Raw genomic sequence first — 21,117 nt, forward strand, 5'->3', positions numbered from 1 at the left:
ACGTTCTCTCTCCGTGGCAGCAGAAAGAAAACTGGAGGGAAGAGTGCTCCCTCCCCCTTGGGTCATGTGACTGATGGGCGGGGAGATTGCATGCCCCAAGGGGAGGGGAAGCACTCTCTTAGATTTTGCTAGAAGCTGACAAATCTTATCTGTGGCTGGCCTGCGCCTGCACAGTCCCAATGTGGGACTGCATAGAAGCCACGCAGATGAACATTTTTTTTTAACCACATGCAATTAAGAGGATCAGAGGGGCAGATAAAATTGCCCAACAGGCCTGATTCAGCCCATCGGCCCCCAAGTGGCCTTCCTTGTTTTAGAATGATTCTGGCGTCCATTTGACTTGCTTGCTCCAATCAAAACATGCTGCCAAAGCCCTGCTGAAAATGTACATCAATAGCAAAGACTTGGGAGATCCAACTCCCATCACTGTGAGCCCCTTGACTCATAGTACAAAGCTCCTGATGTAAAAAGAAAAAAAAAACAATTGCAAATTAGAACTTGAATTTCACATTTCAAATTGAAGTCAGCTGTAGACATTTCCAAAAGGAAGCACGGGCCCTTGCACACAATTCATCTATACTACCCAACCAATTGCTCCAAGCCAATGTTGTCCAACTGGCCCCACTGTCACAGATCTGGCTGGAAAAAGTGTGTTGGGCTCTCCAACCCCAAAAGGACACTCCGCACCAGCAACCTGAAGAAAAATCCAATGAGAATGAGGAGCCCCCTCCTCAGTTTGTGGACTAAGGGGAGCCAAAAGAGTTTTATTAAGACTTGTGTGAAATTTTGCTGCCCCAAATTGCTATGTCACCTAGTGGGTTGTCTTCTAGATTGTGGTTTCAAATCCAAGACAAGAAGCAACACTGATGCTGAGCAAGATTGGAAAAGGAGCCAGGGAGAAAAAGAGGGAGGAGAGCCTTTGATGCGTTTAGCAAAAACTAACATGACACCCACTTCCCCCACCACACAGGGGAGTCCATCATCATCATCATCATTTATTTATTATAGTCAAAGACCAGCTTACACAAAAAAATATCATAAATAATTTTAAAATGTTTAGTATTTGATCAAGTATCGGATCACACTGCTGACTCATATTCAGTGTTTGGTCTACTAAGACTATCATAGAATCATAGAGTTGAAGGGACCACCAGGGTCATCAAGTCCAACCCCCTGCACAATGCAGGAAATTCACAACTACCTCCCCCCCACACCTAGTGACCAGAAGGTGGCCAAGATGCCCTCCCTCTCATCATCTGCCTAAGGTCACAGAATCAGCATTGCTGACAAATGGCCATCTAACCTCTTCTTAAAAACCTCCAGGGAAGGAGAGCTTACCACCTCCCGAGGAAGCCTGTTCCACTGAGGAACCGCTCTGTTAGAAAATTCTTCCTAATGTCTAGATGGAAACTCTTTTGATTTAATTTCAACCCGTTGGTTCTGGTCCAACCTTCTTGGGCAACAGAAAACAACTCGGCACCCTCCGCTATATGACAGCCCTTCAAGTACTTGAACATGGTTATCATAGCCCCTCTTCAGGCTAAACATACCCAGCTCCTTCAACCTTTCCTCATAGGACTTGGTCTCCAGACCCCTCACCATCTTTGTTGCCCTCCTCTGGACACGTTCCAGCTTGTCTACATCTTTTTTAAATTGTGGTGCCCAAAACTGAACACAGTACTCTAGTTGAGGTCTAACCAGAGTGGAGCAAAGCGATACCATCACTTTGCGTGATCTGGACACTATATAAGGCCGCAAGATACTTTTCGTACACACTACTGCTCACAGGGGGGTCACCATGTCACCCCCCGAGAGCAAGAATTAAGACAAACAGGAAAGACTGAAATTACAAATTCGTTCAGTGTTGCAAGTGTGAAGGCACACCAAGTTCCCTCCCCTGGAGAGGAAAGCAGCTCTGCGCACACAACAGAATGCAGCCCGCTTGGGGATGAAGATGCTGTACTGACAGCCAGAAAGCAGCCATTGCTGTATTGGGTACAAGTGCGAGATGACGTAGGGGTGGGGGCAAAAAATGAAGGTGGAGGGTTGCTAGCAAAACTGAAATTACAAAAGATTCTCAAAATCCCTCAAAGGAGAAAGAATTCAAAACAAAATGCTCATTTATTTTTAAACTGCCCAAGGGGCTCAAGGTGACATGCTGAAGAACACGGAGAGATATGGCTGAAGGCCCCTCCTTCCCACTCTCCTCACCCTTCCCTCCCTGGAAACGTGTGACTCATCATGGGGAGCAACCGGTTCGCTTGGGACGGAAACCACAGCTGCCTTCGCTGCACCCTCGTTTCCCAGGCCGTGGGAAGTCCCTGAAGGCCTTTGGGGCTGAAACCAACCTGCCTCCCTGCCAGGGGCATTTGGAGCTTAGAACTGCAACACCCCCTCTGAGGCTCCCCTTACTCCTAAGCGTGGCATCCAGACAATTCAAATCCTGTGCCAGGACGAGTTGAATTTGGCAACCAGATTGAGTTATGCAACTGAGAGGATGTGGCCGATGTTTCTGGTTCTGCACAATTTTTCTACTCATGGGAAGGAAGGACCTCTGCAGGCCTCACCTGCTGACTTCCAAGATTTCTGCCCACCTTGCCCACCCATGGAAGCACCTCTTCACAATCACCATTGTTGATTTTTAAGAAGGAAAGCTGACACACGCAGGAAGCTTAATGTTACGAACAGTATAATATGGTGCACAGACAACTGCCCTGTAGCGTTCAGCAGCAACTGCACGGCCTGTTTTCTCAAGGCATTTTCCATTCCAAGTACACTTTGCAGGACATGCAACAAGCAGCATCTGACCCATGACCACAGCCGGCCTTGCCCAGGGGTTTCTGGGGCATTCCTGGACCCGAAGGGACAAGATGAGGACTGGCTTGCCGCCCAGTTTCTTGGCTGCACAATGATACCCAGACCAGGCTGCTGGGCCAGATCAGGGTCCACCCAGCCCTGCATTTTGTTTTCCCGGCAGAACCCCTCTGGGAGGCTCCATGGCTCGACATGGAGGCAACAGCTTCTTCCTTTCCATCATCACAAGAGAAACTCATTCCGCAGGGCTGGTCTATTATCAGTTGTGTGCTGAGAGGGCTTTATAGTCCAGCATGCAGAATGCAAAGAGGTTTCTGGCCATAACCAAGAAGCAGGCGTGGCTGCTGTGCTCCAGTGTGGAGGTGGAGGGAGCCAAAAGCAAAGCCACTTACCAGGGAACCCCGCTTGAAATAACTGTACCAGGTGGCAGGCAGCTCTTTGGGCCAACGGGCCATTTTACTCTGCAAAATATGAGACGGGTTAAAGCAAAGCAGAAAACCAAGCAGGGAAGCCTCTTACCAGTTTACCGCGCTTGAATTCACTGAACCAGGAGCCTGGGTTTTCCTTGGGCCATGAAGTAATTCTAGCCTGAAAACGGCAGCAGAGGCATGACGAGGAGGGAAAGAACAGAGAGAAGACAAAAGAAAAGAGTTACACTCAGAAGAACAGACCACCCCCACATCTCTCCAACCTGAAAACTCACACAATCCTGAAACTATCAATTTTCATGCATTTTAAATCCACAGGTGGGCTTCCAGGAACAATTACAATAGAGCATAAGTCCCCCCCCCACATTATTAATTGTGGAAGGGCAGGTACATGAAACTGGCAGTGGGATGACAGCCCCCCCCCCTGCCATTTTCTGCTCTCAAAAGTGGCACGGGATGGAAGGGAGGGAAGGCTGTTGCTGGGCCATGCTCTGCAGCCGATTCCCCCCTCCCAATAGCTGTTTTGAAGGTGAGGCCCAGTCAGGCATGAAATGCAAGTTTTACAACATTCTGACTGGCAAAATGGCTGCCCTAGAAGCAGTGAGGAAGGTTGAGGAAGCAAGGAAGGCAACATGAGGCGAGGCATGGAGCTCAGACATTGGGTCCCAAAGGGGGCTGTGGGATCCCCGATAAGAAGATCAAGAAAAGCAGAGAAACGTCCCTGGGAGGTGGGCTGTCTCCTGCAAACACTCCCTGCAATGCGCATCCTCACGGGAGTGTTGGGGATGCAATGCTGAATCCCCACAGAGCAACTGTAAAATCAAGAGGCGGGTGTGATCCAAGCCTGGTTCCTGAAACACCACTCAGAATCCCCTTGGCAGTGGAGGGTCTTGGAAGCAAGGGCAAAGGGGTTAGGGGAGGGGCAGCAGGTGGAGGCCCTTTCCGCACCAACTCCTTAGAATGGTTAATTGACAAGTGACCCTCCAGGCGACAGAAATCAGTCCCCCCTGGAGGAAATGGAGTGGGGACTCTATGGAACTGTAGCCCGCTGAGGTTCCTCTCCTCCTCCTCCTCCAACCCCACCCTCCCCAGGCTTCACCCCTAAATCTCCAGGAATTTCCCAACCCAGCCCCATGCAGCAGATTAGGAGTCCCCCTCCCTTTCAGGGCAAAGACGCCATCTGAACCAGCAGCTCCTTTCCGGGTTGCTCAAACCTTTGGGGAAGCTCTCTAAGGGGAGGGGGAGCTGTGTTTCTTAACAGTTAACAATTCTAGATGCTATTTTATTTCTTCATTTAGAAAATTTGTATACTCCCTCTCCAGAGACCTGCTGGAGGCAGCTTCCAAACAAAACAGTTAACACAAAGCTGAACAAGCCATTCAAAGCAAGCCACAGCCTAAAACAAACATTTAGCAGTTTGAAATGGTATTGCTGAAACAGCCCTCAGGCCAGAAGCCGGCCCCAAAACAACAATAACGACAAAAGAACCCTTCGTTAAAAGCCTGTGTAACCAGGATCGTTTGGGCCGGCACATAAAGGAAAAGGTAGGTCCTTGTTGAGCGCCTTGTCTCTAGTCACCACCTGCCTCACCTGAGGGAGAGCTCACCTAGGAGGCTGGACATTATGGGGAGAGGTGATGCTTTAAGTACCATGGCCTCATGCCATTTAGGACCTTAGAGGTAAGAAAGAAACAGCATGCTGAATTGTGCTCAGAAACACAAGGGAGCCAGTGCAGATTTTTTTGCACAGAGGTGATCCAATTCCTCAACAGAGCCCAGGCCAACAGCTGGGCTGCCACATTTTGGACCGAGTGAAATTTCTGGACAGTTTCCCAAAGGCCTGGACCTAGAGAGCCGTGGATTTTTAAATTTCTATTTACTTTATTTATATTCCACTTTTCTCTCCAGTGGGGACCCAAAGTGGCTGACATCATTCTCCTCTCCTCCATTTTATCCTCACAACAACCCTGTGAGGTATGTTAGGCTGAGAAAGAGTGACTGGCCCAAGGTCACTCAGCAAGCTTCCATGGCAGAATGGGGATTCGAACCTGGATCTCCCAGATCCTAGTCTAGCACTCTAACCACTATGCCCCGCTGGCTCATGCTGAAGCAGACCAAGTAGATCCATCTAACGCAGCAGCATCGTCCTGTTCCCTAGAGCAGGAAGCGAGGCAGGAAGGCAACAGTCCTGCCTGCCTGCTTGCCCCTTTAGGCCGACTGCACACGACATGCTCCGAGGCTGGAGACTGAGAAGCAGAGCGCCCGGTGGGCTGCGAGGCACCTTCCCCTCAAGCACAGGCCTCAGGCCGGGCGGTACATTTCCCCGCCGGCCTCCGTTCCCCAGCTACCCTCCACGCCTCAGGACGGGACTCTGGAAAACGGAGCGACCAGCAGGAGCCAACCCCTGACAAGGAGGCAGAGATCGGACCCAGAGCCTGCCAGGCCCCACAGGGAGGGGCGGATCCCGCAGCCCACAGTGGGGCCAACTCAAGGGAACCAGGCATTAGTACCGCGGTGAGAGTCCGGCCAGCTGCGTCAGGGAGCTCGACTGTTTCCCCTGGCAGTTTCTCCTTCGTGCCTCACAGCTGGGCACAGGGCAGAGGGTGTTGCCGGGGGGGGGGAGTGCTCTCGGCGCTCCCCAGTCAAGCCTAGAACCAGCCAAGGCCCTTGGCCTGCTTGGAAGGGGTATGGGTGTGTGTGTGTGTGGGGGGGAGGGGCTACAGGGCTCCTTGGAAGCAGGGCTGCAAGCCCTCTAGTGGGGCAGGGAATCCCCCAACCCCAGCTGGGGTTTCCCACTGCTGCTCTGAGTGGCAGAGAGAGAGAGAAATAAAATAAAAAAAAATGGCTGTCAGCCGACAGCATGACGTCACTTCCAGGAACACCCAGAGGTTTTGTCAGTCCTCTCTAGGAATTGCCAAAAACTAGAGAGATGTGACATCAGTTCAGGGTTTTCTAAGAACTGATGGCTCTCCCCCCCCCCCCATATCCCTGACCCCCGGGCAACCCTACTGGGAAGGGACACCCCACCCACAGCAAAACGGAGAAGGCCCCACCCCCTTCCCAAGGGGGCTGAGAATCAAGCAGCCCATACTTTGGCAAGCTGTTTTTGAAGCTGAGGGGAGTGTACCCTGCCCCATACTTGGAGGGGTGACTTGCCAGTGAGAAAAGACTCCACAGACCAAACTTTCATCATCACTGCAACAGCAGCATCTTAAAAAGAGAATCAATTTACGTGCCAATCGTCAAGCACAGAGAAACACACAACACACATATGAACCAGGCCTTTGTGCCGGGCAGACCCGGGATGGCAATATGTGAAACAGGCCCTTTGCTGCTGCGGGTCAAAATGGCCGATGGGCATCAGTCAGGCAGCTAAACAATAATGTCTTACATTTGCTTTAGACATCAAACAATGTGTGTGTGTGTGTGTGTGTGTGTTATGGGCTCTGGCATTTATGAGACAATTGAGCTAATGGAAGCACATATATTTTGCAGACTTTCACTATTTAAAGTTTAAATGCAATGGTAGAATACTTAATTAAGAAAGTTAGCCCTAAACCATTTAGTATATAAGTTGTATGTAATAGCAATAGAAATGATATTGTCCTTGAAATAATAAGATTTCCTCTGTTACAAGCCTTACAATAGGAACTTGGCAAGCCTAAGACCATTTTGACCTTGTTCAAAATACAGGCAAGAGGAATCAGTGATTCTAAGGGACACTCCTGGAATCCAAGCAGCAGCCCTGCCTAATTACATAGCATACTGCAGGATATGACACAAGACCATGAACAGGCTGTGAGGCCATAATCAACAGGAAGAGGATCTTCCATATATGGGCATAAGACTCCCTTGTGTAGAATAGGCTCTTCCTTTATGGACCTGGAAGAGGACCTCCTAACATAGTGTCTGTGCGGAATCCACACAATGGAGTATAACGGCAGAACTCGGAAAGGGGGCGATAGTTGTAGACAAAATACGAACAAATCCGGAAAAACCGGGTCCCAAAAACATATAAAAGGAGGGCTCTTCTGGCCAACAGGCAGAGAGTCTCTGACAGGTTAGTACCTACTGGCCTGCATGAATCTCTCCATCCCTTGCGTTGGATGTGGGCTCTGAGACTTTGATTCTTGCGTGGATTAATGCTCTCAGACCTTCCATATGGAATACTCTACGTATTTGGCCCTTGCATAGTCTGAGTACTTGCAGAGTACTGGAGGTTCCTTCCAGATAGCCAGCCCTCACGAGGACTGAGTGTTTGGGTTGGATACCTACAAACTTCCCCATCTTTTAAGTAAGATGGAGACTCTTAGAAACCATCAACCTTTGTATGGGTTCTAAGAGCTTAGATCTCTCCATCCTTTGTATGGAGGCACTTCTTAATACTGGCATATATTGGGAAGTGTTCAATAGGATCTATCTGCCTTTGCATAGGCATTTCAGTCCTTACAGACATGGACTCATGGGTCTCTCCAGTTCTTCTATTGGCTGGAGATACTTGGAGTTTCTTGAAGTCAGAAATCTCTCTAACAACCATAGAGGTTTCTGAACTCAGTTCTTACAGACTAAAAGCCTTAAACAGAACTCTTTAGTCTTTACATGGATTAAGGTCCATGGAGCTTTTTGGCTCTTACATTGAACTAAAGGTTCACACACAGAGATCTCTCTAATATTGGCACAATCAGAGAGACTTCAGAACAGAGTCTTACACAGAACTCTTCAACATTCACACAGCTCTAAGCTTACACATAGCTTTCAGCTACGCATAGCTTCTAGTTTAGCTTTGCACACACGCACAATTCTCCCTGTTCTTATGATATTCTAGATATATTGAATTAAGATACTTTTAACTAAATCAGCTTTTATGTATTGAACTAACCATTTTTACAGGATTTCTGTAACTTATATTCTGAATGAAATAGTATTCTGAATGAAATATTATTATTGTTTTAAGGTTTAATACTCTCATATAGAGGCATAGAGATTGTTAAAAGATTGCTTGCCACATGAACATGTTCAAGACTCAATGTCTGAACTGGTGTAACATTTAAGACTTTGTAACCATCTACATGCGTATACTACATTGTGTAAATAAATAGTACATACATTTATGTCCCTTTTCATAATTTATTGGCACATTTCAATAGAAAACTTACTCCGGTAAGAAGCAGTTGAGTCCTGCTTAGTAGGTGTCTATCTGAATAAGATAACATACTCCTTTCAAGGAAGGGGTCAATTCTAAGAGTATGGGCACTGAAACGCACTGACCCGCGACATGTGTGTGTGTGTGTGTGTGTGTGTGTGTAAAGTGCCGTCAAGGCATAGCTGATTTATGGCGACCCCGTAGGATTGTCAAGACAACAGACTAACAGAGGTGGTTTGCCTGTGCCTTCTTCCAAAAGCCCATTACAAACAACTAAAGGAGAACCAGTGTGATGCAGTGGTTAAGACTAGTATCTCGGAAACCTGGTTCGAATCCCAGCTTTTGTCATGAAAGCTCACTGGGTAACCTTGGGCCACTCATGCTGTCATCCTAGCCTACCTCACAGGGTTGCTGTGAAGATAAAATAGAGGACAGGAGAATGATGTAAGCTGCTTTGGGTCCCCATTGGGGAGAGGAGCAGGATACTAATGAATTAAACAAACAAACAAATAAATTGTACAAAATCTTGAGTATGAAGGGGCCATGGCTCAGTGGTAGAGCATCTGCTTGGCATGCAGAAGTTCCCAGGTTCAATCCCCGGCATCTCCAGTTAAAGGGTCTGGGCAAGTAGCCTGAGACCCGGGAGAGCCACTGCTGGTCTGAGTAGACAATACTGACTTTGATGGACTGAGGGTCTGTTTCAGCATGAGGCAGCTTCATGTGTTCATGACAATTCCAAACTAGAGAAATTTGAAAAGAAAAGATAAACAAAATTAACGAGAATCACTTACCCCTTCAGACTTCTTATCAGGGAAGATGCAAGTTTCACCACCAGCTGTAAAATTGCAGTAAACCTTGAAGGAATCTCTGGAGCAACCTTGATTAGGGTCAACCCAGTATTCACCTGGAATTGGGACCAAATATTTTTAAAAGGAAGAGCTTGTTACAAATTTCAGTTATAACCATCTGATCAACTTTGTTCGTCCAACATTTTAAAATTTTTATTTTATTTGTTTCTTAGATTTTTATCCCACCCTTTCCCTGCCGGGGAAGGGCTCAGGTGGCACACACCAAACAATAAACATCCACAATATTAAAATAATTAACCTACCATACAATAAATAATTAAAATCTAAAATATACTCTAATTAACAATTGAAAACTAGACAATTTAAATCCAGATGGCTCCAGAACATCTTCTACATCAATAGCGGTGGAGTCTTCAGGTAGGAAGTGGATATGTAATGATAAAAGCAAATCAGAGATGGAACAAAGGTGGTACAGGGATGGTACAGGGAGGCCAGCTGACGGTGGAACTGTTGCTGTCCTCAACTACAGGCCTGGCAGAACAACTCCATCTTACAGGCCCTGTGGAATTGCGATAAGTCCTGCAAGGCCCCGATTTCATTTGACAGGGAGTTCCACCAGGCCGGAGCCAGAGCCAAAAAGGCTCTGTCCCTAGTTGAGGACAGCCGGATGTTTCTTGGGCTGGGGACCACTAAGAAGTTGGTACTTGATGACAGTAGAGGTCTTTGATGGGTGTACAGAGAGAGGTGGTCCCGCAGGTACGATGGCCCCTAGACTGTTTAGGGCTTTGAAAGTTAATACCAGAACCTTAAACCTGAACCAATATTCAACTTGGAGCCAGTGCAGCTGGTGGAGCACTGGTTGGATAGGTGCTCTCCATGGGGTCCTTGTAAGGACCCTCGCTGCCGCATTCTGGACCAGCTGAAGCTTCCAGAGCAACCTTAAGGGTAGCCCTGCGTGGAACAAGTTGCAGTAGTCTAGCCTAGAGGAGACCATTGCATGGATCACTGTGGCTAGGTCATGGCGGGACAGATAGGGCACCAGTTGCTTATCCTGGCGAAGATGGAAAAACACCACTCTGGCTACATGTGTGACCTGGGCCTCCATTGATAAGGATGCATCCAGCATTGATAAGGAGGCATCTGTAAGCACTTGTCCCATGACAATCCCATAAACAACATCCATAGACAAGTAGTCCAAAAGAGAGTTGATTTATTGGAAGATCCATAGGTTTACAGCAGCTAGAAGCAAGATGGCACTAATGAAAAATAAAAGCCTGGTGCAGGGCATATATGAAAGGGCATAGAACAAATCAGAAGCATTGGATGCTATGATAACCCCCCTCCCCTTGAGGCGAGAGTTTCAGAGTTTCACAGAGTCCAGAGTCAAAACACATAGCTGGCAGTTGACCTTGGCCAGCACCTGGAGAAAGCACAACATCTTCTGTCAGACTATGCCTGGCATTTCCTGCACAGGCTAGGCCTGACAGCATCCAACAATTAAACATTAAAACAAATAAACAAACAGAGTGTATTTGACACTTCCTTTTTTACTGTAAAAACATGAGATTGTAGTCCTGTCCATACTAATAAAAGGGCATATCATTGTTGCCTAGGATCTGTACAGTGAGGATGTAGCAGCGTTTTGATTGTCTCAACCCCTCTCTTGCTGGTCACTCCTGTTTCCCCTGTAACATGTGCTCATACAAGGTTTAACTGTTTGTCAACTCTGATTGAATAAGGCTTTTCTTTCATCTTTGACAACGAACTGAAACAGTTACAGAAATATTAGATTTATTACCTTTTAACAGAGATTAAGCGTTAAGTTTGGCCTTCTTATCTTGTTTTAACCAAGATGATTAAGGGACATATCAGATATATCCTTAGATGCGCTTGTTTGATTATCTCACATTTGGTTAAGAACCAATAATTTATTCAGATAATAATCACGTTTAAGATAGAAAAGATTTATAATAAGATAAAGATGATACTTTCTATGAAAATGCACTGTTGTGATAAGCCAGATTTCTCTGGATGGAACTCTCAGAAGAGATTTGGTGAAATTTCAATGTGTGTGACCTGGGTTTACAGAAAATCCCTAAAACAACAACCTGAAAGCTAAAGTGCTTTAAAATTTACTTACTATGATATGGTTAAGAAATGTTAGCAGCTTTGATAAATTTGGCACTTGTTTTTGCAGTAGCTATAGGGTTAATTCTCACATGCTTGTATTTTCTAACATCTTGTCAAAAAAGAAAGAGAGAGAGAGAGAGAGCGAGCGAGCGAGCGAGCGCTATTTCTTTCTTCAATAACAGATAAACTCTCTGAAAGTTTCCTGCCTGGTTTTCTGTCTTACTTCAATTATTTCATTTGTACTATCAGATTTAAAGGGTGATAGACAACTTTTATTAGATGGATCATGGAGATATTGGATGCAAAATGTTATAATAAGTTGATTCCTTTAGAGCTGTTTAGTCCAGATTCTCTAATTGGAAGTGGAAGTAAAACATCTTGTTACAAGGACACTATCAGTACCATCCTAAATGGAGCTTACTCCCAGGAAAGTGTATTTAGGATTGCACCGTATAGTGATATAGCTACTACCGATTAAAAAACAACAACACCTGGCAAAAAGCCCACTGGTGATGGGGGGGGGCAGGGTTGCACCAAATGTGGGCAGGGAGGTACACAGATCCTCCCCTTCCTGCTCACACTTTTACCAAACCCACAATGCATAAAGTTTAAGGAAAGATCATACCAAATCAAGGTTGGGCAACTGCAGAGAGGAGCCAGGAAAACCTGGAAGGTGGGCAAGGGCATGATGATGTTATATGGAAGCCCCCTTCTTCCCAACAACTGCTGCAGTTGTGGGAGGATGTGGCTCAAGAGCCTTTTTTGTCCATACCTCGAGGAAATTTTCAGTTGAAGAAAGAAATGCACAGAGAAGGTACTGGGGTCTAACAGACCCCAAAGAGATTAACAGGGTGGGTCTTTACAGTAGAGTCTGCATTCAGGTAAAGCCAGGTCTGAACCGCACCCCCCCCCCTTGAAAAATACCTTATCGATTTTTTCTTTTTTTTTAAATCAGAAAAAAATGGTGGCAATTAAAGGGAGCTGAAAAGTGGGTCCTGAATAATGCCAATTTTTAAAGGCATTATTCAGGGCCACTTGGGCCCCACCGTCATTTTCCCCCTCCTTCTCCCCCCTCACATTCAGCATTCAGCTCTGCACCACATATTTTTCAGGTTTAATAAACCCAAAATTTTCGATTATGTGAAAAAACCCATATATTTTCCAGGTTTATTAAACCCGAAAAATTCCGAAAAAATAGCGCATAGCCCTGCTTTACAGCCCCTAGTGCCAAATCAAATTTATTAATACGGTCAACTTACCAATCACAGGCCAACATATCAAAATGTCCAGACTCAACAGACTGCCCATACAAATAAAGGTGTAAGTTCAATAAAAACAACCTCTGATTAAAATTATCACCTTAACATTTAACACTTGTAAAATATTTTAATGATCCTTCTCTAATAAAGCTCTGCATATTTTATTGTCGAAGGCTTTCACGGTCAGAGTTCATTGGTTCTTGTAGGTTATCTGGGCTGTGTGACCGTGGTCTTGGTATTTTCTTTCCTGACGTTTCGCCAGCAGCTGTGGCAGGCATCTTCAGAGGAGTGTTACTCCTCTGAAGATGCCTGCCACAGCTGCTGGCGAAACGTCAGGAAAGAAAATACCAAGACCATGGTCACACAGCCCAGATAACCTAAAAGAACCAATGAACTCTGCATATTTTAATAGCAACAGCGCAGAACTTGGCAGTTAGGAGCGCAAGCTGAGGATCTTCTCCTAATAGGAGCTTCTTTGCCAAAAGCTCAACTGACTCTTCAGGGAATTTACCAAGCAAGGGGGAAATAAGCTTAGATCTAACTTTGCGGTGGAATGGGCAACATATCAGTGTTTATTCAATGGTTTCAATGTCCCCTGTCCCACACAGACAAAACCTCTCTGATCTAGGAATCTTCTTATATTTCCCTTCTAAAATAGCTGATGGTAGGGCCTGACATCTGGCAAGGGTAAAGGCCTTCCTATAATTAATAGGCTCAAGATGAGAAATATAAGCCACAGGTGAAACTAAGTATCTAGACTTATCAGATACTAGGAAAAATGGTGATTTTCCAGGGTCTGTTTGGTGTTCAATGTCTTCCACCCTTTGCTTCAAGAGACTTGATGCTCTATCTACGCCCATGGCTAACAAGGTAGGTGGAGAAAGGCCCAGGCAGGCCATTTTATTAAGGACCGTCTTTAGCCATGTTGACTGGAACATCCTGTAGAAGCAGGGGTAGCAGTCCTTGAGGGTTAAGATTTAATTTGAGCCAAAAAGTAATGGAAGCAGTATAAACCCTTGCCTCCATTCCACCAGTCCTGCCTCCAGTCTAGCAGTAGCATTTGATACGCAAAGAGGTAAATGGCGGGCTGCTCTCAAGAATTTAGATTGAACCCTGGTGCCATTCCCATCTTGTTGCAGCCCTAAACAACCATCCTTAATACAATGGTACATTTTTATTATATTACATAGGAATATTGTCAAAATATTGTTTATTGCAAAAAAAACTGTGCAAAATGGGGGCTTTTCTGGCAGCATGTGTTTTTCCTTGCAACAGAAGACACACATCAGATTTGAAAGATGGATGTTTTGGCTCCTGAATGAACTCCCTCCCTCCCCCACATCCACAGCCCTAACATACCGTCTGGGAAATCAGGATGACAAAGTTGCAAATCTTTGCAGGTACGAGCTGGGTTGTGCTGGGTGCCCAACGGATGCTTCATCTGCTCAATTTCCAGTTTCAGAGAGTTTAAGGAGCCAAAGATTTCCTCCATGCCTTCCGCATAATCCATGTAGTTTTCAGTGTTGCCTTCATCAACCAATTGGCTGGCATCAATGTTTCGCCGTGTCCTCTTAGAGGACTGGATAGGAAGGGGTTGGATCACTTCCCCTGGAGGGCCCTTGGATGAGAAAGGAAGGCTGTGAGCCCACAGCTCAGAGGCACAGGACCCTGCTTTATTTATTTATTTAATTCATTTGTACCCCGCCTTTCTCCCCAGTGAATGCAGAAAGATAACAAGTATCTTGAATAGCAGGGCTGGGGGAAAATCTTTGCAGGGCCACTGACAGCTAAAGTAGATAGTTCTGGCCAATCAAAGGAAGGGACCATGGCTCAGTGGCGGAACACATGCTTTGTCTGCAGAAGGGCCTTGGATGGCCAGAATGGCAAAGACCCTGGAGAATCACTGCCAGTCACAACAGACAAAACTGAATATTATAGGCCAAAGTTCTGACACTGGTCAAGGAAGAATGACAGCAGCATGGCATAAAAAAAGAGACTGGGGAGGCCCCCAAAACAACTTGGCAGATTTGGGTGCTGTTTGAAGGCCATACTTACGGGAGGCCCTGGTGGCCCCGGATGACCCATTTCACCCTTTGGACCTGTTGGACCCTGGACAGAAACGAAGACAGAAAACACAAACCTACATTAGAGTCAACTGAAACAACAAAAAAGACAGAATCAAGTGTCTGCTAGAGATCCAGCAAATGTACACTGAACACCTGGAAAGCTCCTAAACATTCTACCTGCCTGACTCAGTCAGACTGATGAAACTGAAGTGAGCTTTAAGGACAGAATCCCAAAGGGAGTGCTTTGGGCTGCCCCAGCAAAGTGCGTGTCCCAAAAGGCCAATAGCCCATTCCTGAAGGGGGGGGTAGATACGCGGTGGCTGGGAGCGGCATAGCCGCACCACCTCCTCAGAGCTTCCCAGCTGCCGAAAAGGAAATTCAAACATTTAACAAATAATTGAAAAGAAAGTGCCCCCACTGCCATCAGTGGGGCTGTGCCACCAAAAAAGGTGGGGCAGCAACGCCACAGTGTGAGGAGGGGTTAGAAAGCTGCCTAAACTAAAGGCAGCTCAGCCCCAGGAGCGCCCCCTTCCAGCAATTCCCTGCAGGCATGGCTGTGGTGGCGACAAGGGGCCGGCACAGCTCCATGGCTCCCTGATGCTGGTGTGTTTGAAGGGACTCCTACGTTGGTGCAGGGTCACGCCGGCTCCTGAGGAGCTTTGGCCCTCCCCTTCAGGATTGAAGCCAAAGTCTCCAATTGCCATCATGGTGGAACAACCAGCGCATGGAAAATGAACACCAACTTTTTGGACTCATGCCTGAAAACAGCCACATTCCAAACATTCACATGCATGGCTGCTGCTGGCTCTCGTACTTGAGAAAAGCACACAGGAAAGCATCAGTCAAGGGAACCAGCTGGGACCCCTGACAATACACACAAGGGGCTGCAACTACTGGGCAGCAGAAACATGCCCTCTTTCCTGCAGCTCTTGAAATTAATCCAGTTTTCTTCTGCCCCTGATTGCAGGGATGTGGCTCAGAGCCGTTTGCTTCACTGCCCCAGGGGGCCAGAGATAGCATCTGTATGTTACCACCTCCAAACTGGGATTTGAGGCAGATTGAGTGGGTACACATGCCAACTCAGATCTGTGATAGGAGAGAATCAGCAGAGAGTGGTTTCAAACTCCTGCTGCTTTTTCTGCATAAAAGTGGGTAAAGACCCTCTCCTGCCCTGCCTGGTACCCACCTAGACTGCATAAGAATACCTGGCTTTAAAAACAGATCCACAGGTGGGTGGCGTGGAGGGGCATGGCCTGCTAATTTCCCCCCTCCCGGCCTTTATGGGCAGCATCACTGCAGAGACCACTGCTACTCTCTTCTGCTCCAGTGGGGAAGAGCGTTCAAGGTGGTTCCTCTAGGGTGACGCCATCTGGAACAAGATGGCACCACTACAGAGGAACCGAAACAGGGCTCGGCATAGCACCTTGGGGATGGCAGTGGTGCTATGTGGTTTAATGGGAAGCTGATGGAAGATGTGGGAGGAGGGGCAGGAACAAGCAGAAAATGACTGCCACCCTTCCCCTCCACTCCTCCCAACAAACAGATGGGCTGCAGCCAGCTTAAGAACCACTAACACTATTGCCACAACTAATAACACAACATCCCAGTTTTGACATGCATGCTCACCGAAGATCCTTTAGCACCTTTTGGACCAGGGGGACCCTAGAACAAAGAAAGGGTAAAACCAAGCAATTAGTGAGATAAACAATTGATTTTTTTTTTAAAAAGCAACATTTGGGAAAGGGACCCTGCGCCTTGCCGCTACATACCGGTAACCCTGGAGGGCCAGGTGGGCCGATTGGACCAGAAGGACCCGTAATACCCTGGAGAAAGAAGCACAAAGACAACATCGTGAGCACTGGGGAAGACACAGGTGTTGACCACAAACTGTGGGAGAAGAGGTCCTCCTAGTTTTGATACTTAGAAACATTTTTAATTTTACTTACAAGTAAGCCTTGCTGATTTCAGTGGAACTTTTTAAAACAAGCATGATTTATCTATTTCCCACAGACCCTTCTAGTAACCGACCTGTTCTCCTTTAGGCCCCGATCCTCCCTGAGGGCCTGGCAGGCCTCGGTCTCCTTTCTCTCCTTGCTCTCCAGGAGGCCCAATGAGACCAATCAAGCCCGGATGACCCTGGGAAAATTAAAGGTCACATTTCACAATGTTCAAGTTTCCCAGCAAAACAAACAAAAAATTATCACCATATGTGGTAACCAGATTCTAGATTACACACAATCTTTTCCCTTGTGAGAGAAAAAGAAAATCTTTCCAATTCAGTAGTTCCAGTATGGCATTATTACACAAATAAAATGTACTTATTTGCTAATACCAAATGGGATGCCAGCAGATGCAAAATGAAGCTGACAAGTTTCTCAGATCGAAATTCTGATTTGAAATCCCAGGGCCATAGAAATTGCGTTTGGACATAGAATGTCCTTCTCCCACTGAGCACCTCAAACCTCAAATTAAGCAGGATTACTCAGAAGTAAGTCAGAAGATACGGAACTCAGCTGTTGCAGAGGACAAGATCTGGGTCAAGACACATGTTGTTCCTTACCTTCTCTCCCTTTGGACCAGAATCTCCTTTCAAGCCAGGTAAACCAGGTGGTCCCTTAGAACAACAAAAAGATACACACAGAAAATGAATAGTATTTCCTCTTGAATTCATTGTGAAGCAATGAGAAACTAATCCTGGGAGGAAATTTTAAATTCAGATGGGAATTCAGTTTTTCAGTTCCATCTAAAGAGTGTGTTTCTGTGTGTCAGACCGTGGGGTGGGGGTGCACGTTGGGGAGACAGTGGGGTGGGGGTGCACATTCCAAGCAGTGCGATGCAGGCAGGGAAGTTCTCATTCACACAGCCATCCAAATCACGGCTGTGGTTCAGCAGGTGTTCCGTGAGATCAACTGTGCAAGACCTGGGGCATCTGATATTTAAAATACGGATGAGAGGCTGCACAAGTTGATACTTTAGTCTCAATATGGACAAACAGAAATGTGTGGAATTCACAAACGTACCAGGGGGCCCGGTGGTCCATCTGGCCCTGGGGCACCCGGAAGCCCCTGCTCGCCCTGCAAAACAATTGTCATACATCACTCATAATTATTAAGTCCTGCATGCAGACCCAGATACAGTTTCCGCAGATTAGTAATTATGCTTTAGACAAGTGGGGGGCCCATTGGGAAATCATGTGTGAGTTTAGCCGTCAAGTCACAACTAACGTACGGCAGTCCCTTGGGGTTTTCCAGGCAAGGGACATTCAGAGGTGGTCTGCCATTGCCTGCCTCCGCATCTCGCCCCTGGTATTCCTTGGAGGTCCCCCATCCAAATACTCACCAAGGTCAAGGCTGAGAGTGTGTGACTGACCCAAGCTTCCATGGCAGAGTGGGGATTTGAACCTGGGTCTCCCAGATTCTAGTTTGACACCTTAACTACTACACCATGCTGGGGGAGGGGAAATCCTATCCCCCACTTCCCTCTTTCTCAGCCTCCCCCTTCCTTTCTCCCACCCAAGCAGTCATCCCCCCACCCCCCGCTGCCAGCCACCTTCTTCTCTCTTGCACCAATGACTTTGGCAGTGCTTACTGGGGTTGCTAAGCAGCCTCAAAAATGCTGGCTGAGATCTTGTGATGTAGCATCACGAGCTTCCTATTTGCTTTCAAACATTGCTTCTCAAAGTTTACCTTTACAAAAAACAAAACTCTCCCTTACCTCCTCCCCTTTGGAAACCTGGGGCTTCTTTCTCCCAGGCGTGTAGGAAAAAAAACCCTGAGTGCCTCCCACCCCATGGAGATTCCTGATTTGCAGTGTGGGGCATTACATATATATTGCAATCTCAAGCCCGTTGGTGGCTTACAATAATATTAATGGGTTTGATCCTGCCAGCTCTTCTGCTGTTTTTGGCCACTGAAAGGCCCCTGCTTGGGCTGACTGGACAAAAGCCAGGTGGGGCAGAGACTGAACTGAGAAAGAGAACTGGGTGACAGTGAGCAGAAAGACTGGGAGGATCCAACGCACTGAATGAGCATCATCATGAAATAAAGCCAAAAACAATACCGTCAATAAACAGGGGAGTTTTATTTTACCAGTAAATTCAATTTCAATTTCCTAGCCTTCCTGGTAGCCATAGGGCAGCCTACTGATGCCTCCCCCCCCCCCGAACTCCACAGTTGTACCCCCTACCTCCACAGACAGAAGAAGTGAGCAGGAGATGCCCCCAAGCATCTTTCACCCTACCAGGAAGACTCATCAAACTCATCAACAGAATACGTGATGAGGAACAGGGAAAGAAGAGGGAGAAGAAAGGATGGTGAGAGGGGATCCTGGGGAAACCTTGTCCAATCTGGGCCCTAAATCAATCTCTCCCAGAGGGTGGGCAAGATTGCCCCACACCCACAAGGAGGTCAGGAGGTTTACTGTGATGGAAAACTCCGTTTCTTCTGCTAGTGAGCAATCCGCTCTCAAGGAAGCGTTCTGTGTGCGCAAAACCATCCCTAGAAGGTAAAGTCTGTCGATAACTGGCTATCCGTAGGGTTGTCAGCTCCAGGGTGGGAAATACCTGGAGACAGTTGGAGGGCTTTAAGAGGGGAGTGGACATATTCATGGAGGAGAGGGGTATTCATGGCTGTTAGTTAGAATGGATACTAGTCATGCTGCATACCTATTCTCTCTAGTATCAGAGGAGCATGCGTATTCTATTGGGTGCGGTGGAAGACAGGCAGATGGTGCTGCTGCAGTCGTCTTGCTTGGGGGCTTCCTAGAGGCACCTGGTTGGCCACTGTGTGAACAGACTGCTGGACTTGATGGGCCTTGGTCTGATCCAGCAGGGCCTTTCTTATGTTCTTATGAGATTTTAGGGGTGGAGCCTGAAGAGGGTGGGGTTTCGGGAGGGACTTCAATGGGGTATAATGCTATAGAGTACACCTTCCAAAATGGCCATTTTCTCCAGTTAAACTGATCTCTGTTGCCTGGGGATCAGTTGTAATAGTGGGAGATCTCCAGCCACCACCTGGAGGTTGGCAACCTTAGCTACTAGCCGTGTATGACCCAACATGCATGTGCCTGCTGTACAGAGTTCCTTAACTAGCAAAAGATTTATGCCATCTGAAGAGAAACTAGAGTATGAAGACCTATTTCCTGAAGTCACTCACAAATCTGTTTTAAATGCCATAACTTCTGCAAGATTAGTCTTTGCTGGATACTGGAAAAGGAACTCGAAGTAAAGAGGAATGTGTACAGTTGAGTAAACTAGTCTGTATTTTGCATGATAAAAGATTAGATAAATTTAATAAATGGAATGGTATTCTGACTAGAATGGTGAACTGAACCTAATAAAATCTGTATGGTTTATTTATAGAACTGAAGATGAGCTTGTAACGATTTGTATCCAACTTTCTTCTTACAGAATAACATTTTTATTTAATTTTTTTAAAAAAAGATTTCCTTAACTGGCCACAAATGGCTACTCCATGACAGGACTATCAGCAACACCCTGCAGAGTTTTTTCCTGCCCAGCTAGGAGGATTCCTTTCTTCAGCCACCTCTGGATAGGGGATGTGGAGCTATTTACTCTGAGAGGAAACCTTCACAAAAATAATAAAGTAGAATTTCTAAGTCAAAGTTCTGAGCCCCATGCCATTGTTTTTCCCTGAGATGGGGAGGGACAAGATAGAAAGGCAGAAAATTCACCTCCGTAGGAAAAATGGAATTTACTTTAGCTATGAAAGAAGAGTTGGGCCAGTTCCATGTTATCACGATGGTAAATGCTCAGATTCCTGGTGGGGAGCCAGCATAGTTAGAACATCAGATTAGGACCAGGAGATCCAGAGATCCAGTTCAATCTCCACTTCAGCAAGAAACTCACCAGCTGATGCTCGGCCAGCTACTTTCTCTCAGCCTAACCTACCTCAGTGGGCGAGAGGGGAACCTCTCTGGAAGAAACGCTGGATGAAGATCTAATGAAATAAATTAATAGTCTGCTAACAGTGTGCTCAATCGAACAACTGTATGGGCAGATGTTATTGCCACTCTGAAGACAGCTCCTTCAACTGAATGGATGACAGAGGTAAGAAGTGGGTTATTATTGGCACAGACAGAAATGTGTTAAAGCTTAAAGTGGGAAACCTGTTCAGTTTAGGTAGTCAGAACTGGCAGGTGTTTAGGTGATCTCACCTGGCATTGGGACTCCCTGATGCCCACCAAAGGGATGGAAGCTGGACCAGAGCAAGCAGATGGCTCATTACTGCTCCACTCAGGCCCAGAATCCACAGCTGTGCTGACTGGGTGGGGTGAACAGAAGGACTGGGCTTTCTTGAGTCCCGCTGGGAGACCTTTCTTTTTATCTCGGGTCTCAAAGAAGCCATGATCCAACTGCTGGCCGAATGACTTGTCTCCAGAAAGCTGTCTGCCAGCCACCCTAGTAGAAGAGCACAGGTCCCTGTACTCAGCCAACAACTTGGTGTATCTG

The 21,117-nt window shown here is 46.7% G+C and overlaps 1 protein-coding gene across 1 annotated transcript in view; it reads right to left on the reverse strand.

The window, feature by feature from the left end:
• The window catches only part of COL5A1 (collagen type V alpha 1 chain), a 325,021-nt gene that overhangs the window by 14,890 nt on the left and 289,014 nt on the right, over positions 1-21,117 (reverse strand). Inside the window, exons 56-64 of the mRNA XM_056859974.1 lie at positions 17,669-17,722; positions 17,209-17,262; positions 16,677-16,784; positions 16,418-16,471; positions 16,275-16,310; positions 14,638-14,691; positions 13,942-14,200; positions 9,176-9,288; positions 3,334-3,402 (exon numbers count right to left, since the gene is read on the reverse strand). Coding sequence (XP_056715952.1) covers positions 3,334-3,402; positions 9,176-9,288; positions 13,942-14,200; positions 14,638-14,691; positions 16,275-16,310; positions 16,418-16,471; positions 16,677-16,784; positions 17,209-17,262; positions 17,669-17,722 — 801 coding nt within the window. The remainder of the gene's footprint in view (positions 1-3,333; positions 3,403-9,175; positions 9,289-13,941; positions 14,201-14,637; positions 14,692-16,274; positions 16,311-16,417; positions 16,472-16,676; positions 16,785-17,208; positions 17,263-17,668; positions 17,723-21,117) is intronic.

Source organism: Euleptes europaea, chromosome 14, assembly GCF_029931775.1.
Source record: "Euleptes europaea isolate rEulEur1 chromosome 14, rEulEur1.hap1, whole genome shotgun sequence".
Classification (NCBI taxonomy): domain Eukaryota; kingdom Metazoa; phylum Chordata; class Lepidosauria; order Squamata; family Sphaerodactylidae; genus Euleptes; species Euleptes europaea.